Source organism: Cibotium barometz, chromosome 28, assembly GCF_041138505.1.
Source record: "Cibotium barometz isolate CiBa-2024 chromosome 28, ASM4113850v1, whole genome shotgun sequence".
NCBI lineage: Eukaryota > Viridiplantae > Streptophyta > Polypodiopsida > Cyatheales > Cibotiaceae > Cibotium > Cibotium barometz.
The window spans coordinates 49,992,075-50,019,750 of NC_141073.1; the positions used below are offsets into that span (position 1 = coordinate 49,992,075).

The following is a 27,676-nucleotide window of genomic DNA, read 5'->3' on the forward strand; positions in this document are numbered from 1 at the left end:
AACTTCATTAAGCTAATTATGTGTATAATCATGACGATGTATTCAATGAGGAAGAATGAACAATGGTATTTGTGTTTTGTTGCAGATTATCACATTTTACAAATCGTCTTTTGCTATGCAAGGGTGGGATCCATGACACTTTTGATTGTAAACTATATATCATTCAAAGAACCTATTCTGATAAATGAAGAAGATTTTACATGCCTACCTATGATATATGAAATTTTCATTCAAAGAAACTATCAACATCAATGAAGTAGATTTTACATTCCTACCAAAACACCCTCCCTTCTATGATAATTTGCCACTTGAGATTGTTAAAACGAACATATACCAAATGGAAATGCTCAAAGTTAGTTGGTTAGCAACATGTAGGGAATCTCCTAGCTCAGTCGATAGATGGTTGTGATGGAGCAAGTTAGTTGTTTGGAACGCTAATAAAAATATGCTTGCTTGTTGCTTGTTTGCTAAGACGTGGGAGCATCCTTGCTTTTTTTGATGAGGACATTATGCCCGTTTTTTAGGCATTTGGCCATCAAATACTTGTGTAATTATTTTAAGCACGTCAAAAATTACATGTAAACCCTAAAAAAATGTTTGGTTTTTACTCCTCCTAGTCATTTTTGAAGGGCAAGGGTGCTTGTCAAATGGCAACCCTGAGTGGGAGTCAGACCCTACACTATTACAATAGTCGTCTTACAACATCTTCCCATGAGCAAGTTAACTTGGTAATGGTGGAAGCATTAATTTCTTTCTTTTTGCATGAAAGACACCCATATATATTTCATCTCGTGAATGATGAGTAGACGGGGATGCGGAGACCAACAACGACCACATTTAGGAGAACATTGACCAAGTTACATTTATTGCTCACAACCAAGTTTGTGGGAAAGGGCTGTTAGAATTGTTGTCCAAGGCGTTGGCGCTCTAATAAAGGTGTATGCATACAATGCCTAGTGCTCGAAAAGAATCGCATTCGAGTGTATTTGAACCAGCTACAATAAAAAAAAAACCAATTGAGATAATATGAACCCAATTTTTTTTGTATTTATTTATTAATTAAAATCACGTTTTGAAGGTTCATTAAAATCTAGCAGATCGGTGAGATCCGTCGTCGTCGAGAGATCAGAAAACTTGTCTATGTGGGTGGAGTATGCCTGGTATATACGCACAAAGGATCTGATGTCATAGGCTGTCTAGGGTATTTCCCAATTGATAATCTCGGCTAATTTAGCCGGATCAAGTCTAATGCCTTCTGCATGTATCCCAAGTAATGCACTTGGAACAGATAAAATTTCGACTTCTTTTCATTGACGTAGAGCTCGTTGCTTTCCAGCAACTTAAGGACTGTCTCCACATCAATGTCATGCTGCTCAACTGTAGCTGAAAATACCAGTATGTCGTCCAGATATATGAACACACACTTTCCAATCAAATCCCGGAAAACACGCATCATCATGCGGTTAAATGTAGCTAGGGCGTTCGTCGCGGTTTAAAGGTTCGTATGGTTGTGTTCAAAGGCTTATTTTTAGAAAAAATCTTGGGATTGTACTGAAGTTTAGCTTCGCCACCTACATGGATTGCATAAAAGCCACCCATACTATGCCAAATTTGTCCATCATGAGGTTGATGCCAATAGTATATCTGTGGAGACATGGTGTTGAAAGCCATTAAAACTGCGTTGAAGCTTCAACTTCGCATGCGCTGGGAGAGAGAAAACCATGCATTTCTTTGAGGTTTCTTGCAGAAGGCAATATCGAAGGATCTCTCGTGTAGGTAATTATGATTATGGGTCCGATTTCAGCCCACGGACATGCAGAGAGTTCCTTTTAAATAGTACATTGTATTTGTTTTTTTCGAATATGATGGTAGCGCTCGATTTAAATTTTTTTTTACACTTTTTAAGGTTTTTATGGTTTGTTGGTAGTGCTCGATTTTTTAAAATTGTTGGTAGCCTTGTAGATTATTTGATCCCAAATTTGACGAGGCCTACTCAGGCCGCTGCTAACCCTAGTCCCATAAGCCCCCTCTCGCCCTCCTCCCCACCACTTTCTTATCTGAACACATCAACGGTGATGAAAGCTTGCATGAGAGTGAATAATTAGTACCCTTTTTAATTGACGTGCTCAATTTTTTAAAGCTCACGCAATCACATGCTTTGCGTTGCCCTCCACAAGCTTTCTGCCAAGTACCCCGATGTGCACATCATCTTTTTCGACACTACAGTAGCCTACTTCCAAGCGCCACGGATTCACCGACACAATCAGCCCTTGCTATGTCCTTGGTCTTAACCGCCTCATCCATGGGACCCATGCTCCCGCTTGTATGACCCACACATCACATGATCAAGGCAAGATTGGTCGAGCTGTACCTGCACTGAGCTTTTTGAAAAAGAAAATTGTCAAATTGTCGAATTGTGAAATTTTTGTGGTTCTTGGTATGTTGTAATCTTTGTATCAATAAAAGGCAATACATAAGGATCTTTCCCCTACCTAATTCTGATTATGGGTCCGATTTCTGCTCGTGAACATGCAACAATTTATTGTATTTGATTTTGATGGTTTTTGTTAAAAATTAAAGCGCTCCATTTTTTTAAAACATCTTTAAAGCTCACTGTTGTGAAATTGCTAGCTTTAATTTTTTTTTGTGAAATTGTAAATTGTACAAGGATTAATAAATAAATATTAAAATCTATCCTACACTAAGGTTATTACTAAGGTTGCAAAGCCTAAGTGTTTTTATCAAAAATTAAATTGGGGTATCCATGAAAAAATTAATTAATATACAAAGAGGGAATATGTACCCACAAAAAAAAAAACTTAATGATATTACGTAGCCCTTATTAATTAAGGAACGGTTTTTCATGTATTTTAGTTATAGAGATTACTGGATGGGTCCTAGTTTTGATTGGTTGAAAAATATGTTTTTTTTAAAAGCACTGCGTCCCTTAAGTAAGGTATTCATCACATCATTCTTATAAGTAATAAGAATCAGAAATTGCAGTCCCTGAATTTAAACAGTTCACATTTTTCTGCTCGCCTCGGACGCCTGATTTTCCTTTCCGCCAAATAACGACGCCTCTTGATCAAGGTACGGCAACGTGCAGAAGGCCCGCTTAAGTTCAGCGCGTTTGTATATGTATATTTTTTGAGCATTTACGTTGCTATTTTAGGTAATTTCATAAAATTTTCCGTATGATGGAGAATGAGATCTGCGCAGAGTAGGAATCTGTTTTTTTTTTCCTCTTGATCACAGTTTTACAGGTTCCGTAATCTGATTTGTGGTTTTGACAAGTGATATTTAGTTTTCTTTTCGAGCTTTCAGAGAAAAATCGTAGATTTCAGGTTAGATCCCACTGAAGCTATCCTTTATCATCCAGTGATTCTCATTGGTTGCAAAACAATTAGTGTACTGTGATGGCAACTCGTTTTTTGCACCATAACCCAAGTCGTTGACTCCTGGCCTTCAAGGTTTGGGATGCTTCTTAGAGGCTGACTCAGTTTTATATCAGATGCTGATGGATTCAGGAGGCATAGATCACGTCTACTTTAGCTAGCATGGATTTGTTGTTTTCATTTCTCATGCTTTGTCACTCTGATGCATGTGCCATAATTGTACAGGGTGCATATGGACCGTTGGGACCCCTGTTTGATAAAGGGACAAGGCCATTGAGTCTATAGCACAAGCAAGGATGCCCTAGGAGAGTAGGTGCATGCGTGTGATAGGAGATTAGGAGTCCCTAGGGGAGAATAGGTGCACCCATGTGATGGGAAATTTCACCAAGGATGACATACTAAGATCAAACAGAGCAGGCTTCGGACTTGAGATCTGGACAAATTTCAGTGTGGATGTTGCTGTGGCCTGCTGCATGTTCAGAGCCTATACACTGCTGGGGCTGGGAATGTCAAAAGAGCAAAAAGCACCCCCCCTCCCCGGGCCCCTGCCCCCCACGCGCTCCTGTTCTTCTTGTTGGGGTCCCCTATAGCAGGCTAACAGGGGGATCAACTGTAGGGGAAGGGGAAAAGAGAAGGAAAGGTGGGGTTGGGGCGGGGGCCGGGGGTTGTTGAATTCCTTATGAAAGGTACCTTGTTCCCCCTGTTTTTTGTTCAGCCCTGATTCTAAGCTTAGATGAGATTTGGGCCGTCATTTGGTGTGCAATTTACAAGGGGATCAGCACTTTTATTCAAGATCGACTATTAAACTGTTAGAACCCTAAACCCTAGCATGCAGCCTTCCTTGCCAAGCTCATGGAGAAAAGACTCAAAATAGTAAATGTGTTATTAGAATAGTCTAGCATGGCATTAGTTGAATGAACCACCCAATCTCTATATATCAATTAACGTCCAGACACCCTATTTGTGAACAGACAGGTTACTTTCTTAACTCATGTGGAAGACTACATGGTTCTATAAGTTTTGTGAAAGGACCACCCTCACAGAGTCATGTCCTTTCAGTGTCTTTGGTAGCCTTGTAATAAAATCCATGGGAATATTCTCCCATCTGCCATGCGGGATCTCCAAAGGACTTAGTAGACCGCCTATCTTAAGACTGTCACATGCACTTTGCATTGTAGTGCATGGTGACAAGCTGGCTCATCATCATTAGTGCAACATTGTACAGTATTAGTTCCTTTCAGGATGATATTTGTCGTACGCCGTGACCCCATTGTAATCCTCAGTCCAGGATAAGTCATGCATGAGCCACGTAGGTCATTCTCAAGCATAGCAAGTCAGTCAGTTAGTCCATGTCACCGCTTCTCTGGTAGACGTCAAAAATGATGTCATGATTGAATACATGTGGAAGGGCTCCATGGAAGGATTGGTATCCTGGTGTGAGTTCTTGGCATGATTTATGAACTCATGGAAGGGTGGTAACCCTCGAGAGTGACTCTGGACTCATGGAAGGGTGATTACCCTGGTGAGTACTTTTTGGTCTTGTGTGGACGGCGCCTGTGAACAGGCTAGTTGGATGTACAAGATGAGATTTCATCCACTATGTTTGTGCACCAGCATATGTATGTGAGTTGCACATGCATGGATGACTTGTTTTTGATGCCTGGACATTGTTTGGTATTTTGCCTGTGAATGTCCACGGGCACCGGCGGGGACGCTTGGACAACCCGTGGATACGCGTGTGCACACTTGTTTGGGACTCATATGGTTTCCTTATGTGTTTTGTAGGTGGTAAGTGTGCACACTTAACCCAATTTATTCATTATTTCATGTTACTAAGGTTTATTGGGTGTAGGGTTCACATTCACTTAAAGTGTGGGCGGACACACTTATAATTTTATAAGTGAGGTCACATCAGGGTGGACTATTTTTAATGAACCAAGGTCAAATATGAAAGATGGGCACCCGGGCACTCCTAAAAAGCTCCACGAGTTGCTATTCTGGGTGTGGGAGGGTCAAAGTGGGCAAGCCCTGAGTTGTAGAGCACTCAATTGGAAATCGTGGGCTGTTAGGAGCTGTGTGGGCAGGAAAAACAGCAAGTTTACTCATATGCATGAGCTGCAGGTGGAATACATGCGAAGCACACGGGTTCCAGGGCTGGCTGGCTTCTATTTCTCTCTCTACAGGGCATGTTGACTTCATCTACAGGGCTACAGGCTGATCGATTTGGCTCCAGGAGCTTGTGCATGGCTGTTGGGACTGTTTTTCGGGCTTGGACGGAGTGAGTAGAGCCTCTACAAGAGCTGGCCGATTGTTATAAGGGCCATTATTGGCTGTTTTTACAGGTTTGCAGGAGGTTTCTCGCGAACGAAACTTGAGCAAACATGTCCCTAGACAAGTACCAAGCCTGGGGGTGTGATCTGGTGGAACTTGTGGGTGGCCAGTGAGCCAAAACCATCTCTGGTTACTGTTTTGTAGGTTTGGGACATCACTTTGTTAGAGGGTTGGTGACCGCTCTATCAAAGTACAGGAGTGATTGGTGATCACTTTATTGTGGTTGGTGACCGAGGGTGTTCTACAGGAGCGGTGGGTGATCGCTCAACTTTGGTTGGTGACCGAGGGTGTTGCAACAGGAGGGGTTGGTGACCGCTCGACCTTGGTTGGTGATCGAGGAGTTGCAGGTAATGTGTTTACTTATGTTTCCATAGTTGGATAAATCTGGTGTCGGTGGATGAGTGTGTACTCTCTGGGCACCCACATCTTGTATATAAAAATACTTCTGCTGGTAATAAAGATACCTCGGGGCGGGGGGGGGGGGGGGGGGGGGGGGGGGGGCGCTGGCCCACCAACTTCAGTCCCTAGTGTTGTGTCATGTGCAAGTTGGTTTATGTTTGCAGGATGTATATGCTCATGTAATGTTTCACAATGATGGTAATCATGTATATGTTAGAAGTCATCTCCTGTCTATACATATACCAGGGCCTCTGTTGTGGGTGTGCCCGCCCGTATTGGGTGTTTTCTCATTTTTCCCCACTCTCCATATTTTTTGCCCATTTTTCCCTATTTTTCCATGGTTTGGGTGGTTGCCCTATGATAGCAGGATGACCCAGTGGCTGGCCGACTGCACTAGTGTGCACGTGTTCACCTTGTGGAGCAGGCTGACTGGATTATACAGGTTGTGGACCTCTCTGATGATGGCCGACTGGATGACACCAGTCGTGAGGCAGTCGGCTGCCTTTAGCACAGGCCGACTGGGTATTTGGGGGCATATAAAATGGCCCCATGGCCCCCATTCCATTTTGTATCATCCGGGATTCTTCTTGTGTATACAACCACTGGTTATAATCCTCCAAAATATCTAGCTTGAAGTCCAATTTCCAATCATTCCTTCATCGGTGTACCTATAACATCATTGGCAACGAGAACGCTCACCACCTACTCACTCAGGAGTCTCTTCAATAGTTCCTAGCTTATAGTGCCCGGAAATATAATCACATAAGAAAAATCCAGATGGACTCTCCGTTGAAGATCAGCAAGATCAACCACCAACAAGATCCATATAAAAGAGCCATGGACTCATTTGTTGAAGACCAGCGAGGTCAATCAATCAGATCCATGCCCATATTCGGAAAACAACTCCAACTCATTGTCCCGTTTTCTTTCTCGACGCACGCGGGGTATCCTGGGCGACCCAGAGCCCGAGCACCGTATGGTCAGCACCCTCTAGGTTCCTTCGCAGGTGACCTAGCGCTTCACTCATAGGCCGCTTCCTTGCTCCCTCATCCACCATACCGGAAGCTCACCATTTTAATCGAACCGAGGTTTGTCAAGACCTCGGTCGACCTTGCCACGCGAGATGTTCTTCATTGACTCTCTATCAGCTGTTACAACCTTTTCACTTAGGTCCTCACGACCTTAATCGACAAGATAGTCAAAATGCTTCCCAGCATTCTGGACATATAATAGTCTTTAAAAAATAGATTTCATATACAAATACAGTTCTAAAGAAAATTCTCATCTTTTCTCATCATTCCACATCCTTTCATATTATTTCTCATCATATCTCATCATTCCACTTCCTTTCACATTATTCCTCATCATTTCTCATCTTTTCACATTTTTCTACATCAATCCATCACATCACATCAATCCATCACATCACATCACATTATTCCTACATCAACTCACATCACATCACATCACATTACATCAATCCATCACATCACATCACATCATTTCTACATCATCATTTCTCATCTTTCCATATTTTTCTACATCAATCCATCACATCACATCACATCATTCCTACATTAACTCACATCTAATCACATCATTTGCACATCAACTCACATCTAATCGCATCATTTCCACATCAACTCACATCCAATCACATCATCCCACATCAATTCACATCCAATCACATCATTTCTATATCAACTCACATCCAATCACATCATCCCACATCAATTCACATCCAATCACATCATTTCTACATCAATTCACATCCAATCACATCATTTCTACATCAACTCACATCCAATCAGATTATTTCACGTCCATTCACATCCATTCATGTTCATTCATATTATCCATTCACATCCATCTATATCTATTCCGATCCATTCACATCACATCACATCCATTCACATCTATCCACATCACATCACATCCATTTACATCCATTCCGATCCATTCACATCACATCACATCCATTCACATCTATCCACATCACGTCCATTCACATCTATCCACATCACATCACATCACATCCATTTACATTCATTCTCATCCATTCACATCACATTCATTCTCATCCATTCATAACCATTCAGATCATAACATATCTATTCACATGCATTCACATCTATCCATATTACATCACATCTATTTACATCTATTCATATTCATTCACATCCACTCACATCCATTCCCATCTCAATTTGAAAGTACAGTTACTCTACTTTCGATACTGACGGAACTTTTCTAAGTCTCTACCAATTACTTGGCTTAGTTAAAGGCAACTTTTTTCGATTCCATTAAATTTAAATTTCTGTTGACTTTTTGGATCTTTGATCCTCTCAGGGATTTCAGATTCCGTTTCCAGGGAATTTAGGAATAAATCAGTCATACGTTCATTCAAGTAGCGTGTTTTTGGTCTTTTCTTGGGAAGGCCTTTTCTCGTTCAGAAAGTACTCTAAGATTCTATTTTCCGAGAATCTAGACATGTACGTCAATTTCCAAAAGTTCAATGTATTCAATTTCCTTTTTTTGATTAAGAATTATCCAAGTTTTCTCGATGAATATTTTCACATTCTTTCTCAAATTTCTCAAAACAAGATATACTCAATATTCTTCTTTTTGAATAAAAGATTCATGGGATTTACAAAATCAATTATACCCATATTTGCTAATTCATTTATCTAAATGAATCATTTTCATAATTCTCACGATTCTAGAAAATTTGTGTATACCCATCTTTATTTTTTTGACAATTGAATAATGCTTAAAACTCCTCTTTTTGCATAAAATTTATTTCGCATAAATTTATTCCCATAAAATGATAATACTCATAATTTCACTTTTGATAAAAATACTATTTTGAAATATATTAAAAATTTCTCTTTTAACATTTAAAATGTTTGAATCTAGAATATCATGAGGATTTCTCTTTTTGCATCTAAATCTTTATGCATGAAAATAAATATATCAAAAATTTATCTTTTCTCTTAATTTAATAATTATGCATAAATACTAAAAGTATTTTTCATAAATATGATAAAAATAATTCTTTTAGCATAAAATATCTATACCTAGAATATGATAGAAATTTCTCTTTTTGCATTTATTAAAAAAATAAGATTTATCTCTTTTCTAAAATTTTTTGTCAGAGCTTCGCTGCAATTACTAAAATTGTTCAACTTTCTAAATTGAATTAAAAACTTGTAATGAAAATACGATAGAAACTCCTCTTTTGGACTAAAATTAATTTATGTCTACTTAGCATAATTATAACCATAATTATAAGCTTAATTATAATTAATTTTTTTGATTAAACTAAAATAATCATTTCTCATTCTTGAAAATGTTAGCATAATCCTCTTTCAATTTAGGATGAATTAATATGATTTTTTCATATTATAAACAAGTTTAAAAGAATTAATCATCCTTTTTCCTAGATTAAAAATCATAAAATTAACTATTCTCTTTCTCTAGCTTGTCAAGCTTAGAGTTTGACTTAAGATAAAGAGAATATCAATTGGAATCATCCTTCTACCAAGGATTTAGTGTGATATGCAGCGGAAGTCTTTGTATTGGTTGATCCTGTCACACAATATGCTCACACCGTCTTCTGTATCCTGAGTTTCGTGAGTTTAGCAATCCATTTCATTTACTTCAAACTTTAAAGAGATGAGAGAGAGATATGAACACTGTACACCAGATTGGGTCCCGAATTACCCACTGAAGGGCCCCCTATCCCGATAACGAGATAGTATTTGCTTTATTACTTTAGAGAGAATGACTTTGGACTGTAGATAAGCCAAACGCAAGATCTCGGAGGATCGGAGAGCGGCTGATCTGTACACTGCTGTAGAAACACCTCAATTGTGAGGAGTCTTCTGTTATTACTTAGTATTTCATCCACTATCTGTGTATTAAGACTTAAACTGAAAGTAGACTTGAACACAGATGTTTGATTGATTGATTGAAATTGTGATACAATAGGCTCCTTATATAGGAGTTCAAGAGACACGAATGAAAAGACACATCCCATGACCAATAGTCATGACTCTAGGCGAAGAGACACATCCTTTGGATGAATAGCTGCGACCATTGGGTGAAGAGTTGCAACCCTAGAGCGAAGGGGTGTGACCAGTCGTCGAAGGAGTGTGGCTCTTGATGAAGAGGCATGTCTCTAGAGTGAATAGTCGTGACCATCCAAGTGTAGGGGTCCTCTGTAATCATGTCACTTCAGTATCTGTAATCATAAGGAGACTGTATAATGAACTAAGTCACAATCGTGACATTCCCTCCCATTTAAAATAAAATCCAGGGGTAGTTGTTGAGACTCTGGAAGAAGGGAAATGATTGAATTGCTTCTCCATCCAAAGCTCTAGCTGCTAGATCCCATGTCATGGCATTATTGTTGACCATAACAATCTTGCATATACCAAACTGAATATTAACTGCATCTGCAACTTGTCTCATCTTTACTAAAAGCATGAGAATCATATCTGTAACTTGAGTAGAACTTTTGTTAACATCATTGGTAACTTCGAGCTTTGTCCAAGAAAAGATTGAATCTTTATCTGCTTCAAGTGAAACTATTGATAAATTATCTGATTGTGTCGCCACGCTTTCCTGCTCAGAGGCGACAACCATCTGTTGGATGTCTGAAAGGGATTCCACTGATTTTTCTGGAACACAAAAGTCTTCAAGTGTTGTCATAGGTTGAGAAGAAATATCTTCCATATGCTTTTCTTTGCTCAGAAAGTTGTTCTCGGGACAAGTTATGTCCAAAGATTCATTTGCACCACTGAAGGTAAGGACTGGAGTCTTCATTTTTGAAGAAGAATCATCATTCACCACGGCGTCAGGTATCTGGTCAGAGGCAAAGACTTCGTTTTGCACGGGCGGTGACGAGGCTAGTGCTTGTGCCTGGGTCACGGCAAGAAAAGGAGTTGTGGACATTGTATTTGTCACACATGTACAAGAATCTTCTGAATCTTCAGCTTTCTCAGCGGGTATTAAGGCTTCCAATGTAGAAGGGGGAGGTTGAGGTTGTTTGCGCCTCTTAGACCTCTCAAGGATCCTCTTGCACAACGTGAGAATGAGTAAGTCTTCAACACTGCCACCAAGAGCTTGCAAGGACTTGAATGTAGGGCATTGCTCGCGAGGGGAAACTTGTCCAACGTCGCGGCGCTCACGACCGAGTACTCGACTAGGGTCGGACACACGTGCCACTAAGTAAGCCCATCTTGATATGGCTGATTTCTTTCCAAGATGTGATCCTTTGGAAGCTTCATGTTGCTGCTTCTGTTGCTGATGATTCCAATAAGAAGTTGGTTGCTTAAAACCGTAACATTTCCAAGAATATCCATGCTGAGGCTTGCGTTGCTCGCACGAAGATACTTTGTGTCTAGTTGTCTCTGAAGAACCATGCTTAGGGTGAGAGAATTTTTGTTGAGAAACATGTTGAAGCTCATCGATACGAACTTTTGGTTGTTGATGGAACATGGCTTCAAACCGCTGGAATGCAGCTTGTTGCTGGGCATTTTGCTGCTCCAAGGATTTGTTTATAGCCATCAATATGGAGACCATCTCTTGATCATAACAGTGTTCACCGCATCTACCCGACACTCAGATAATCCTGGGGCAAATGTGGTGCCTGTGGTGCAGGAACTGGAACTAGTGCGGGAACTGGTTCGGGGAATCGGGAATAATGATCACCTCTGGCTCAGAGACAAGGGTGAATCCGGGATGACAATAATCTCCTGCGATGGGAGAGGATTCGCCGGCAGTTCATCTTTGGAAACCTCGTCTACATACGAGAGATACGGAACAGGCACATCGAAAACTTCATCTGCCATTGCATACGCAAGATGGTGCTCGCAGATGGGCCAGCGCTGGAGGAGAGAGAGCGAACCTGGGAAGTGGCTGGCAGAATTCGCAGATGAAACCACACGCTGCTGTTGGCCTTTTTTTTTTTAATTATTTTTTTTAAAATGCGTTGGTTTCCTTGCGCTGGTCGCTGGCGGGTGTCCTTGTGCTGGTCGGCGGCAGCAAGTTTCCTTGCGCTGGCGGCCGTTGGGTGCTAGCGCCCGACTGCTCACGTGGCTGGCAAAGCCACGTGGATTAAAAAAGGCTTAAGAGTATGAGCCTTAACTCATAAGGCTTTTTTTTATTATTATTAATCTGAAGCGTTACGTTTTTTTTTTTTAAGTTGACGCTTCGCCGTTTCGCGGGTGCGACGCTACGAAGGCTGAATCGTAGCACGTAGCGCTTATGCGCTAACGACCAAGAGGTGTGCAGTCGCCGTGAGGATCAGCGAAAAGGTGCCATCGCTTGGGAAGAGGTGCGATGGCTGCGGTGAAGAGAAGAGGTGCGATGGCTGCGGTGAAGAGGCACCATCGCTGAGGGAGGAAGTGCACATGAAAGGGCACGACCCTTGCACACAAAGGGTTACCGGCAAGTCACTTCCACACACATACCGGGTATGCCACACACACACATCTGTGTAGTTGTCTTCTATATGTGAATTGAAAGAAGGTTTAGGTTACCTCATACTCGTAGATGCAGGTTCCATCTTTCTTCTGCTTCCATACAACGCCGGGTAGGGGAGTAGAGCGGAGAGGGTGAGAGGCTCACAACCGTAGGCCCGGGAAAAATTTTGCTCTGATACCACTGTGAGGAGTCTTCTGTTATTACTTAGTATTTCATCCACTATCTGTGTATTAAGACTTAAACTGAAAGTAGACTTGAACACAGATGTTTGATTGATTGATTGAAATTGTGATACAATAGGCTCCTTATATAGGAGTTCAAGAGACACGAATGAAAAGACACATCCCATGACCAATAGTCATGACTCTAGGCGAAGAGACACATCCTTTGGATGAATAGCTGCGACCATTGGGTGAAGAGTTGCAACCCTAGAGCGAAGGGGTGTGACCAGTCGTCGAAGGAGTGTGGCTCTTGATGAAGAGGCATGTCTCTAGAGTGAATAGTCGTGACCATCCAAGTGTAGGGGTCCTCTGTAATCATGTCACTTCAGTATCTGTAATCATAAGGAGACTGTATAATGAACTAAGTCACAATCGTGACATCAATGACTTGATCTCGAGCCTATGCACTCCTCCCAAGGACATGAGGAAGGGCTGCACACCTGAGGCTCAAAGAAGAAGAAGGTGGACTGTTCTACACACTGTTAGAATGCTGAAAACACATATGAATGCTGTGTTACCTTCACCAGATGACTGCTGAATGTGTTGATGATGCATAGAATGCTGGACACTGATGCAAACAACTGTTTCAGGGCTGGAAACTGCTGTAAACTGTTGCTTCAGGGCTGGATTCTGCTGTGGACAGAAACGCAGGTCTGTGGAGGATGCTGTGGACTGAAACGCATGTGAATCTGGGACTGCAGGAGCTGCTGCTGTACGGCTGGGACAGAAACGCAGCACTTCTGTACTGCTGGATCAGAAAACGCAGGTATAAACAGGCTGCAATCTACTGGATTCAGGCGTTGAACTGAGCTGAAGAGTATGCTGAATCTAGGGCATGAACTGATGCTGAATTCAGGGCTGAAAGAGGCTGAGGACAAGCACCTAGGGCTGGGCTGAAGCTATAGATCTCAAGGGCTGGAGAAGAAAGCTTATGGGCACTAGGGCTGGATTAGTCTTGGGCTGAAAGCAAGAGAGAGGAGAGCTCTTAGCACAATGAAGACTGAATGAGGAAAAGAGGCTCTAGGCAAGCCTATTTATACTAACTGGAGGTTGGTCATTTAATAAAGTTAATATTTATAAATGCCCAATCATGCAAATAATGATAAATAAATACTAATAAATATGGAAAAAATACCAGATAAATCCCAGTAAATTCCCTAAGGCTTTGGGGATGTTCTAAATGATGCACAGGCATATGTATGCATATTATGCAAGATGCAGAGTGCTTTCTGATGCAAACCCTAAGGCTTCTACTGACTCTACATGCACGAATGATTCTCTCCAAGTGGGTTAAGGGACTTGACTGACTGACTGACTGACCCACTAAGGCTGAGGAATGACCTACGTAGCTCGTGCCTGACTTATCCTGGACTGAGGATGTACAATGGGGATAAAAGGCCAACTTCATGACTTCAAAGTTCGTCCCCAATGGGTGTACAATATCATCCACATAAAGGAGGAGTGGTATCCAAACACCAGCCAAAGATGCTCTCTTCCCCCCCGTCTATCAATGAAATCTGAAACCTGATCTATGTAAAGACCAAAGAGTTTTGGGGATAGTGAGCAGCCATTTTTAACTTCAATGCTGCTTTGTATCAGATCTGAATCTTCCTCTGGCATATGTACTCATATAGTGGCATAATCCCCCAAGTCATCTCTCTGTTAGTGGGTCATTTCCGGTTGTGTCAGTTTCTTGGCGACCTTTTGGTCTTGTTCAGAGGTTTGTTTTTGTCAGCCTGGCCCTTGATTGTGGGTTGACCACCCAATATCCATCTGCCCCATTTTTGGGCATTTTTCTCAAGTCTATTTAATTTTTTAGGTTGTGGGTGTTGTTCTAGAGGTGTGGTTGACCCACCTCTGAGGTCACTTACCCACTTATTCCCTCAGTTTAGTTTAGAGCGCTCGAGCCCTCACTCACCGGTACTCTGTTACCCACGCGAATGCTCTCTTGTATGCATCTATTCTTGATATAGAGATTGGTGTTTTGATCTTCTATCTTTCTCCCTCTTTGTCTCTGTCCGTTTTTGCCTTTAGTTCAAGCTGTTTTGAATGACTCTTTTTCTTCAGCTATTGGTAGGACTCCATATGAGGCAGCGTTTGGAAGGCTTTTCCAGTCGTTGTTAACCAGGACTTCGTCTTCAGTACCGGAGGCGAATAGAGTGACGGAGTCTTACCAGGAGATCCTAGAGTCCGTTAAAGACAGATTGGCTAAAGCGCAAGAGGCCTACACTCGACAGGCCAATAAAGACCGAAGGGACCTGAAGTTTTCGGAAGGGGATTGGGTGTATCTTCGGATTATGAAACAAAGATTGAAGCAGGTGGGCAAGCGATGCCCAAAGTTGTCTTTCAAGAGCTTCGGACCATTTCCCATTCGGAAAAAGATTAATGAGGTGTCTATGCAGTTAAAGCTACCTCCGAGTTGGACTATGCACGATGTATTTCATGTCAGTTGGTTAAAGCCATATGCAGGTCCACCCTCTTCAGAGGTCAAAGACGAAGCGGAACCAGACATTGTTGATGAAGCAGAAGTAATGGTTCCAGAACAGATCCTTCTGCACCGTTTCAAGCATGGCTCAGGCCGAAGACTACGACAGTTCCTCACGAAGTTTCAGGACCGAGGAACTCATGAAGCGGTATGGCTCGACAAAGAATTTTTCGAAGATTATCCGGCATTATTGACGGATTATTTGGAGGCTATGCAGCTTCCGTCAAGTTAAGCAGAAGGGGATGTCACGTGCATCCTGCACTTGGATGCCACGTAGACATTTCTGTACAGAAGGTGCAGGACTTGGGATGGTGAACTGGTCCCATGCGAGTCAGCCAGGGATCCATCTCAGTCGTCCGAGGTCAGGTGTGCATTGTCCTGCACATGAGTCCAAGGTCAGGTGTGCATTGTCCTGCACATGAAACAGTGCCAGTCCGCGCTGTGAGTCTCCCTCTAGAATGATGTCAGTGGTTCTGTGTATCTGGTATGGTACCGGATGCCAGATCACTGAGTAGATTATGTTTAGGACAAGGGGCCAGCCCATAGGACTACCCTGGATCTGAGTGGGGGCATGGGAATGGTGTAGAACCACCCCTATGAGGGCCAGGAAGGCCCAGGCTGAACTCACCAGCCATGGAGGGGCTGTAGGACAGCCCTAGGGCAGAGATAAGGCAATCTCCAGGAGATTACAGCCTTTGTATGGCTGTAGGGCATGTATGGGGCAGCCCATACAGGCTGCCCAGCCTTGGGATTGTGGACAAAAGTGGTGTCCAGCCAATCAGAAGCAGGCGCATCACTTTCAGCCCGTTAGGGAAAAAAGGTAGTATTTTTTGGGATTTAATTCAGCATTTATTGCTGAATTTCACCAGTCGTGGGACATAGCTTGTTTTTTCAGCTGGCCGACTGCTCCTCAGGAGGAGTATAAATAGTGGAGGCCATAATCCCATCATTCATCTCAGTTTTCACCAAGTGCTCAAGCCAATCAAGGGCCAGTCAAGCCAAGGAGATTGCCAAGCAAAGGGGTGGACTTCTGAAGGTCAAGGGCAGGATCTTCCAGCCAAGAAAAGGTTAAGTTTTCTGTATTTGTTTTCAGATTTACATCATTCTAATAAAGCAAATACACCATCCGTGGTGGGGGCCCTACAGAGGGTAATTGGGACCCAATACTGTGTCCTCTCCATCTCCCCCTTCTCTCTCTATTTTCTGCACATCCCCTTTCAGTTTGTGCGTTAATTTCCGTCGCGAAAAGAGTGCTGATTTCTGAGTTTTGAAGTACCGATCCTTCTCCGAAGCTTCCGCATATTACAATCATTTATGGGTTTGGGACAAGAGGACTAAGAAATTGGTTTGTGAAGGTCCCAAGGCTCTTTCTCTTCATCTTTCTTCTTCTTCCATCGGCGACTTATGACATGCTCGCTTTGGGCACATCAACTATGATTCTCCACGCGAGGCATTCAGGAACCAGATGGTGACAGGCCTGCTGAGGTTGGGGCGAAAAAGAGCAAGTGTAGCTCTTGCATCAAGGGGAAGCAAATCAAGAGCCTTTTCCTAAGAAGGCTACCAGCCCGGCGACCCAGCCTTTAGAATTGGTGCACATAGTGAGTTTTTATGCTCATTGTGGATGACTTCAGCAAGTCGACTTGGGTTTTCTTCCTTCAATGGAAGAGTGAAGCTTTTCTTAGCTTCCGGGATTGGTTGACCTTGGTGCAGAAGGAGCCTGGACACTCAGTCCAGACAGTCAGAGTTGACAAAGTAGGAGAGTTCTCTTCTGGAGAGATGGCACAGTTGTGTGCTAAGCAGGGTATTAAGAGGGAGTTTGCCAACACGAACACACCATCTGTGGAGTGGAAAAACAAGACTATGGTGGACATGGCACGGACAAGGTCCAAAGGGGGAAATTGGACTCCAAGTCCAAGAAGTAGATATTCGTGGGGTACAACTCTCTTTTGATGGGATACAAGTGGTATGACCCTGAGATGAATGATGTGGTGGTCAGCAGAGATGCAGTCTTTGATGAGACTAGTGTTCCAGAGGGGATCCCTACTTAACCTACTCGTGTTTAGGATCCTCCACTACTCGGAGATCCTAGTGACTGTTGGCTTCCAGCATCGTTGCATGCTATGCAGCAGGTTCACGCAGAGGAGATTCCTACCTCGGAGGAGCCAATTGAAATCTTTGAGGATGCCACGGATGATGTGGTGCATGAACAGGATGTCCCAAATGAGGAAGAGGTTGAGGAGGTTCAACATTTTTGTGCCCCTCCAACGTGGGCTCGTTAGACAGTGAAGGATTCTGGCATAGAGGGCATCCCTCCAAAATGGCGATTGGAGGATGGCCCTAGGCGTTTCCATCAGCTTCGCGGACAGGGGTTGACTGGTGAGTGCTTGCATGTTAACTATGGGTTGATGACCTGGGCTATGGAGGACAGAGAGCCTACTCATGTAGGTGAAGCTCTCCGACAAGATACTTGGAAGAAAGCTATGGAATAGGAGATTGATGCCATTGAGCAGAATGGCACCTGAGAATTGGTACCTCGGCAGCAAAGCGGAAGGTAATTGGAGTGAAATGGGTCTTTAAGAATAAGTATCACAGCGATGGGTCATTGGAAAAGCTTAAGGCTAGGCTTGTATGTTGGGGATGGAGGAAGCTAGCCTGCACACACACACACACACACACACACACACACACACACACAAGCTCACACACAGAGAAACGCGAGAGAGAGATGTTGGAAAGGTGTACTCTTGATAATGATAAGATGTACGAAGTGAGAGTACATAATAAAGACCTAGGGCTCAATGCCCACACACAAGAGTGTGTTTCCACGGGGAAAAAACCAGGTAAAAAGTGCCCAACATGACTAGAACATGACCAACAAACCCCCCTCAAGTGAACGGTGTGAACGGGTACAGGGTGTGTAAGCTGTGAAAGTAGCCTTGTACTGAGCTCCACAGCGAAGGTGATTCTCACCATTTGGCCACCCAATTGGTCCACCTGTGCTTTCTCATCATGTATGTACATTAGTCTGGTGTCCATGGTAGTTGTTTATGCCGGGGATTGATGCCACTCATGTGATACTGTGGACTTGGCTTTCCGTTGGGACTTGTGCCTCCGTGTACATGCCCGGAAATGCTTGGTGGATTGGTGTTCCATTGGGTCTGGTACCTCGTGTACTTGCCTGGAGCACGTCTATTTTGGTATAGTCTCATGAACGGGGATTGTCCATACTGAAGGGAGAGACTTACGGTTTCATGTGGGAGACACACACAGAGAAGAAGGGAGAGAGAGAGAGAGAGACATGTGGGGATAAGTCAACTCAATCATAGTATGAGTGTGTGACTCCCCTATCACACATGTATATTTGCACTAGTACACATAGTGCACTTAGTACATTAAAAGTACTAAGTGTACTATGTACTATAAAACTTATGGGCTTGTACACACTACAAGGGTGGGCATAATGCCTTTACCCCAACAACCTCCCACTTAAAGGCAAAGTGCCCTTAAATGAAGGAAAAGAAAAAATCAGCATGTACATGATAATATACAAGGCCATATCAAGGCTGAAACTGGCCTCATCCAATGCCCATCAAGTGTCTGCAATGAGCAAACCACTGTAACCATGCATTAATGCATCCTATTTGCCAAAGCAGATGCACATATCTTGTGTGCCCTTCAGGTATCTCATGACACCTTTCACTGCTTCCCAATGCTTCTTGCCAGGGTTGGCCATGTATCTAGTAACCACTCCCACTGCAAATGCAATGTCCGGCCTAGTAGCAACCATGGCATACATGAGACTGCCACAAGCTGAAGCATACGGAATCTTGGCCATATCAGCCCTGTCACTATCCGACTGTGGGCTGTCCATAGCACTGAGTTTCACATATGGAGGCAAAGGAGTACTAGTCTTCTTCCCCCCATCCATATTGAACCTCTGCAAAACTTTGCCAATGTATTCCTTCTGAGACAAATACAACACATGCTGATTTCTGTCCCGAAGTATCCGCATACCCAAAATGTGATTTGCATCACCCAAATCCTTCATATCAAAGGTCTGATGCAGCCTCTTCTTCAAGGCATCCATCTCTTTACGAGATTTCCCGGCAATCAACATATCATCAACATACAAGATGAGGATCAATAGACTGCTATCCAAAGCTTTCTTGGTATATAAGCAATGATCTATGTCACTCCTCCTGAAATCTTGGGATTTCATGAATGTATCAAATTTATGATACCATTCCCTTGGTGCCTGTTTGAGCCCATAAAGACTCTTTTTCAGCTTGCATACAAGCTTCTCCTTTCCATTTACTGCATAACCCTCTGGCTGTTGCATATATATCTCCTCATGGAGATCACCGTGAAGAAAAGCAGTCTTCACATCCATCTGAATCAAATCCAGATCATCATGAGCAACCAAAGCTAATACAGCTCCAAGTGTGGTCATTTTGACCACTGGAGAGAAGATCTCATCAAAGTCCACACCATATTCTTGCTTGAAGCCCTTAGCCACTAACCTGGCTTTGTATCTTGGCTTTGCATCAGGTGCAACTTTGAGCCTGTAAACCCACTTGCATGGCAAAACTTTCTTGCATGTACGCAAATGCACCAACTTCCATGTTCCATTTTTGTGCAGAGAATCCATCTCTGACTTCATAGCACGCTCCCAAAGAGCCTTGCCTGCCCTCTGTAAAGCCTCCTTATAACATGAGGGCTCCCCACAGTCTCAATGAGCATCAAGTAGTCAACCCTTGGAACAAACCTGTCAGGGGGTCTGGAGGGTCTTGTGGACCTCTGTACCCAATGATCATCATTTGCAGGTTGCTGTCCAGCCTGCATATCACCTATTGGTGGCTCCTGTTCCATGCCATAAGGTTGAAAGATCATGCCCGGTATCTCCTCTAAGTGTGGGATATCCATAGGGATATCTTCTGCCATCTCTGGCTGTCCATTTGGACCATTTTCAGCACCATTTAAGGGCTGGTTTTGATGCTGTAATGGCTGATTTACAGCCCTTGGTTGTTGTCCATGATGTCCATCATCATCAAAGATGACTCTGCCAGGCTCCTGTTGCCTTGCAGGCTCCTTATACATGCATGTTTCATCAAAAATGACATCATTGCTGCGTATAATCTTTCTATTAACTGGATCCCAAAGTCTATACCCCATTTCACCTCTATCACCATATCCTAGGAATATGCATTTGTGAGACTTAGGATCAAGTTTGGTGCGTATTTCCCTACGTATGTGCACGTACGCAACACAACCAAACACTCTCAAGTGCTTTAGGACGGAGGCTTTCTTGTCCATACTTCCTCTGGCACTTTCCCACCAAGCCTCGTGTTAGTGACGTGTTTATAAGATGAACGGCTGTCATAACAGCTTCAGCCCAGAAACCATGAGGTAACGCAACATGTGACAACATAGAACGGACCTTCTCCTGAATGGTCCTGTTCATCCTCTCTGCTATCCCGTTTTGTGGAGGATCATAAGGAGAAGAGAGCTCCCTCTTGATGCCTTTAGCATCACAAAAGTCCTGAAATTGTTTGGACATATACTCTCCACCATTGTCGGAACGCAAAGCCTTCAGTGTTTTGCCAGTTTGATTCTCAACATGAGCAACAAACTTCTCAAACACTGAGAATGTATCACTCTTCAAACGAAGAGGATAAACCCACACCTTGCGTGTGGCATCATCAATAAAAGACACAAAATATTTTGCCCCTCCCAAAGAAAGCTGAGGCATCTCACATACATCTGTATGCACAAGCTCTAACTGAGCATCTTTCTGTCCAAGAGCTTTCTTGTGGGGGCACTGGAGTTGCCTGCCATATATACAATGCTCACAAAACTGAAAACTTGAGCACTTTATAGAAGGCAAGTAACCAAAACGAGACAATTGCTCCATTCCTTTGACACTCATGTGTCCCAACCGGCTATGCCACATAGAGATTTCTGGCAGCTCGGTTGCATTTATATTAGCATGGTGACAAACATTAGCATGCATCAAGTAAAGAGTGTCCACCTTAGAGCCTCTGGCAACAACGAGTGAGCCCTTACTAATCTTCCACTTTCCACCACCAAATGTGGTAACATAACCAGCATCATCAAGCTGTCCAGTAGAAAACAAGTTCTTCTTGATCTCAGGCACATGCCTGACATCATGGAGCATAAGCTGTGAGCCATCTGAAAACACAAGCGTCACATCACCTCTGCCGAGAATCTGGCATGCATGGTTGTCACCCAAATAAACTACTCCTTCATTGCCAGCAGTATACCTGACAAACAAGTCTCTGCAACCTGTGACATGAAAGGAGGCACCTGAATCAATGATCCATGAGTACATACCATGACCATCTCCTGCATGGAGTGAATGGGCATCAAGTGAAGACATGAATAGGACTTCATCCTCACTGTCACCTGCATGTGACACATTGACTTCTTCAATCTTGACTCCACTTTTGCCCTTTGGCTTTGCATCTTTGGCTTCATCTTTGTCTTTGTCTTTGCCTTTGCCCTTTTTCTTTTGATCATTCTTCCATTTGTAGCATTGCTTTTTGAAATGTTCCTTCTTGCCACAATAATGGCATTCCAAGTCCTTTTTGGAGCGGGACTTGCTCCTTCCTCGTTCTTGGCTTTTACCCCTTTGCTGGGATCTCCCACGTGCATTCATTGCATTGGACTTTCCAACAGAGTTATTCTTCCTGTTCATCTCCTCTTGAAGGAGAGCACCCTCCACATCTGCATATGACAGCATAGCATTTGAATTGCTAGTGGCTGTCCTGAATGTGTCCCAACTCTCTGGCAAAGTGCATAAGAGAAAGGTGGCTTTGAACTCATCGTCCATTGCCAACTTTTGATTGATGACCTGGCTGACAACACCATTAAACTCATTTAGATGGGCTGTCATAGACGCCCCTTCCTTCATTTGAAGACCTATGAGTTTCTTCAAAACCAATACACTTTGCTTGAGGCACTTTGCTGGGCATACAAGTCCTGCAATCTTTGCCACATTCCCCAAGCTGTCTTCTCTTCACGTATGCTGAAAAGTAAAGTGTCTGACACAGACAACATGATAGTGGATCTTGCTAGCTCATCCATATCTTCCCATTCTTCAGCAGTAAGAGAAGCAGGCATTACACCCCTTTCTTTGATGGGCTTGTGCTGCTTCTTCTGGAGCAACACATTATAGTACTGGGTTTGCCAAATGTCATAATTATGTGAGCCTTCAAGCTTTTTGATGTGAAGCAATGAAGAGCTCTCACGTGTGGTTGCCATAGCAATATGCAACCATTGACATAGTCAATGCCTGACTCCCTGCAAGATGTGCAAACACTGCACCAAAAGCACACAAAGTGCTCACAGTTGTTCTCCCAAAGTTTATCTCCCACTGCGGAAGCACGAATGCAACTCTACTCCCACTGAATGTGATAAAATCACCAAAATCTGGTTGCTGCAGATTTATGACAGCACCTTAGATGTGCTCTGTTCCCCTTCCAAAATACTGTACAACAGTACTAAGTGCCTACCAATGATGTACCAAATCTGTACCGGCAAGTACAGCAACTGAAAATGAACTTTTTCCTCACTCAAATCAATGTACAGCCATGCCAAAATTGGTACAAAGTTGTACCAAATCTGTACCAGCAAGTACAGTAGCAATAAATGCTCTCTTGGCTGTCCAAATGAGTGAAAATCAGACCTTGACAGTCCCTACCACTGCATACAACAGTCCCGGACAGAAATTGGGCAAAAGCCCCTTGACTGCAAGTGGATTTCTGAGGGTTCAAGGCATAAAAGTCTTCCTTGCTGCTTTGCCAAGCTCAACAAGCACAAAATCTTGAAAAGCCCCTTGATTCAAGATCAATTTCTGATCATGAATGGTACATTAATGCACATGAAGGCATCCAGAGTCTTCACAATGCTTCCCCCTGGCCACATATACATCCAATACATAAAAGGCCCTTTGATTTACTGGCACATTGAGTGCTTGACAGGCATCAACACATTGCCCAAAGCATCAAATGCCAGTGCCTGCATGCAAATTAACCCAATTGGCACAAAAGCCCTTTGATTTGCACTCCGATTTCCTGCAATTTTGCCCGGAATGTGAGATTGCTCACATCATACAGCATGTATGAATGCCCAATGGCACAATTACATCAAAAGCCCCAAATGTTGACACCCAATTTCCTGCAAATTGACCCGGAATGTGACCAATGTCACCCAATGTTGCCAATTTTGCTCAAAATCTGAGCCATTTGGACCTGTACCTGCTCAATTGATGATAATGGACATGCAAATTCCAAAATTGAAGCAAATACCTCTGAAATTTTCTGATTTCTGTTGCAGAAAAGAGGTGGGATTTGTTGATGGGCTTGCAGCTAGTTGCTGATGTGACGGGAGCATTGTTGAAGGGCAACAGACGACGAGCTCCTCAGAGGCGAGCTACAGAAAGTATGTGCAGACGGGAGCTTTTGTGTGCAGACGGACCGCTCTGTGGACTGCACAGCTGGTTGGAGCTTCTATACACAGAAGCCTAAGCTGGTCGCCTATATACATATGGAAGCAGCATGCGACGGGATGGCATGGTGCTGGAGGGGACAACGATGGGAGCTGAGCCTGCATGAGGTGAGTTGCGCTATCAAGGTCGGCGACGATGGAACGAAGCCTCTCCCGCACGGCGCCCGATTCCTCCAACTGCGCGCGAAACTCCTCAAGGTGGTCCTCAAGCTCCTCACGCTATCCCGGCTCGCTCACAGACTCTCCACAGCCTGCCGGCTCTTCACGGCTGCCCCGGCTGCGCACAGCACTCCTCACGACTGTTGACGTTGCCCCACGGCTGTCCCGGCTACTCCTCACGGCGGCTGATCGTCGACGGCAGTGGTTGGCTGCACACTTGCGCCGCCCAGTGGGAGGTGGACGGCTTTGGAACGATGGCGATGGGCAGCAGTGGCTTTGAGATGGCGGTGGCAACTAGTTTTGGGGCGGGGTGGCGATTGCGCGTGGAGACTGTCTGGTTGCAGCAGAACCTGCTCTGATACCAGTTGAAGGGAGAGAGTTAGGGTTTCATGTGGGAGACACACACAGAGAAGAAGGGAGAGAGAGAGAGAGAGACATGTGGGGATAAGTCAACTCACAGTATGAGTGTGTGACTCCCCTATCACACATGTATATTTGCACTAGTACACATAGTGCACTTAGTACATTAAAAGTACTAAGTGTACTATGTATTATAAAACTTATGGGCTTGTACACACTACAAGGGTGGGCATAATGCCTTTACCCCAACACATACCAATGTTGCATTGCATAGCATCTTTATGTGCTTACTTGCAATTGAAATTGCATGTTGTTTTCATGCTTGCTTGACCAATGTGTAGTTCTGGGTAAGAAGATCCCCGCCCGCGAACCGTGCGTGTGAAACTGTCTGCTGACATGGTTATGTGGCATGTGACAGGTGGTAAGTATTGGTCTTAAACCTAGCCTTCGGAGTTAGCATTAATTTATAAGTGAGTGTTTACACACTTCATTACGTTTTGGGCGACCAAAACTCACTTATAAATTATAACCAGCTCGGTGTTCACACACACTGATGTCCCGAGGTGGACATAACCCAATGTCCACCGCCCAGACCTTATCTCCTTTGTACAAAGGGAGTAACCAGCCATGTGTCCACTCTAGCTTGCTCCACAAAGCACCTGCTTGCCACTTACACTGGACAACTCACCACCTCAGTCCTCTCTCTAGAGATGGGCGCCTTCTGCATGAGGGCTGCTGGGCTGCATTTTCTGCACTTTCTCCTTCCCAACTCCATTTCCAAGCTTGCTAAGGTGTTTCTCAAGCTTCTAAGAGTGATTCCGGATGCTAATCACTCTTCTACACACTCCCAAATGACTGAAATTCAGCAAAACAGCTCTCTTTATCTTTTTGCTGAAAACCCCGATTTCAGCCCTCCTTTCTCAAGTTGAACCATAGGGGAAGCTTTCCCAAGGTTCCTGTCACCAATTGGCCGACCATTTGGTCCATCTCCAGTTTTTGTGTCTCGTTCACTTGAGGCCAGGCCGGTGTCTCATGTGAAGAGGCTCGTATTTTGCTGACATGGACGAGAGCCAGACAGGTGCCACCCGTGTGTTAGCAGGATGGTGTCGTATGGACGGGAGCCAGACTGGTGCCACCCGTGTATGACCTGGACTGTGTTCTATCCATGGGATTGTCACGCCATGGAAGAGCAAGTATTCGTGCCGTGTCTTGCGTATGGGACTGTCACACCATAGGGAGGCTCGTGCCTGGAACTGTCTTATCTATGGGACTGTCACTCCATAGGAAGACTAGGTTTTTATGTTTTACGTCGTGCCATTTTTGTGCCGACAGATATTTTGTACTTGTTCCATGAACGGGAGATATGTCCATGATACAATTTGCACGTGCACTCATGTTTTGCATGTTTTGAAACTGTTTTTGCATGAAGATCCCCGTGTGCAAAGTGCCATTGAAGCTAGGAAGGCTGATGCAATGGTAGATGTAACTTTTGAGTCTATGGCACGGGAAGTGGGCAAGAAGCCAAGGGAGTTGGCACTTGCCTACCTCCTCCGCAAAGGTGATATCAAAGAGGGGGACGACGGAGAGCTGAAATTCAGAAATCCACCTCGTTTGAAGCATGGAGATCCCGCATCTCAAAGGCTGAAATCTTTTATGCAAAAGGAAGAGGTGACAGTCACCTCTCGTCATGCGTCTTCACCACAAGGCACCAAGCCTGACAGATATATGTATGCTAGTGCTCATGGAGAGCATAAAAGTCACATGCATGCAAGACATGTATTCCATGGTAAGGGTGACAGGCTTGCTACTAGAAAAATTTTGCCTTCTGAGTTGTCTCATGGAGAGACATTGCCATATGCAGAAAAGTCACATGCATCTGAGTTTCAAGTTCGTGGAGCACATGCCATCGTGCCTCATGAAACTTCTATGACGGCACATGGAGCCCATGCAGATAGGGTTGCCCCGTTGGATAAGGGGAAAAGAAAAAGAGAAGAAGCCGTTTGCTCGTGTACATGCGCAGCCTGAAGGAGCGAAGAGATGAACGCTCGATTCTCCACGAAGGGTGAAAAACGATTGCTGATGGTCCACGATGGAGGTGGTGGCTTTAATTTGTAAGGTTGAAGTGGAGTTACACGAATAATGCTGGCTGGCTCCCCACGCTTGCATGTGGGCGGCCAGCTCTTTGGGGGTGTGGGTAGGTGACCATGCATCCACACACACACACACACACACACAACTAAAGTGTGGCTTCCCACCTTGGCCCCTAAGTGGGTGCCCACTTTTAAGTGAGTGTGAATATAAAACCTTATAAACCAAAGGGTTAGAAATATAAAATATTAAACCAACATGTGCAATATACTTACCACCTGTTCACATGCACCAAAACTCGTCAGAAGACAGAGCAGACTTCACGACTCACTGGCAGGCGTCCCCGCTCAGTAAGTGACACGTCAAGCAAGCAAACACAAAATACAAATCATGCGAAAACAGTTTCAAAACATGCAAAACATGAGTGCATGTGCAAATTGTATCATGGACATATCTCCCGTTCATGGAACAAGTACAAAATATCTGTCGGCACAAAAATGGCACGACGTAAAACATAAAAACCTGGTCTTCCTATGGAGTGATAGTCCCATAGGTAAGACACAGTTCCAGGCACGAGCCTCCCTATGGTGTGACAGTCCCATAGGCAAGACACGACATGAATACTGGCTCTTCCATGGCGTGACAATCCCATGGATAGAACACAGTCCAGGTCATACATGGGTGGCACCAGTCTGGCTCCCGTCCATGTCAGCAAAATACTAGCCTCTTCACATGAGACACCGGCTTGGCCTCAAGTGAACGAGACACAAAAATTGGAGATGGACCAAATGGTCGGCCAATTGGTGACATTCCCCCGGGCTTCTAAAGAGTTGTCCTCAACTAAAAAGCCTCAAGATATGCCTGCAACAATTGTGGGTAATCAACAAAATAGTCCTCATTTACCCATTTTGCATCAATAGGCAAATAATTTTTAAACTTCACAAGGTATCTCCTGGAAAGCTTTCCTGCAGGTAGCTTTCTCTCCTTGTGAAAAACAATCTGTTCTGGCTGGAGGATCTCCTCAAGCTCTTCAATCTCTGGTGGATCTTCTGTGACTGGCTCATCAGGATCTGGCCCCACATATTTCCGAAATAGACTCACATGAAAAGCATTGTGAATCTTCCAATGACTAGGTAAAGCAAGCCTGTATGACACTTCATTGATCTTTTGAATCACCTTGAAGGGTCCATAATAGCGAGGAGAAAGCTTAGGATATGATCCTT

The 27,676-nt window shown here is 43.8% G+C and overlaps 1 protein-coding gene across 7 annotated transcripts in view; it reads left to right on the forward strand.

Moving 5' to 3' along the window:
• The first annotated feature begins 2,925 nt into the window (after positions 1–2,925).
• Positions 2,926–27,676, forward strand: part of LOC147622893 (uncharacterized) — a 42,817-nt gene continuing 18,066 nt past the window's right edge. For 2 of the 7 annotated variants that reach the window (XM_086822510.1, XM_086822506.1), the window contains exon 1: positions 2,958–3,138. Coding sequence is in view for 2 of the 7 variants with exons in the window: in XM_086822506.1 (XP_086678632.1) it covers positions 3,137–3,138 (2 nt within the window). In the remaining 5 variants the exon portion in view is untranslated. Of the gene's footprint in view, positions 3,173–5,092; positions 5,184–27,676 lie in introns of those variants that run through there. The other 5 variants (XR_015269550.1, XM_086822508.1, XM_086822509.1 and 2 more) reach the window with 5 other exon arrangements.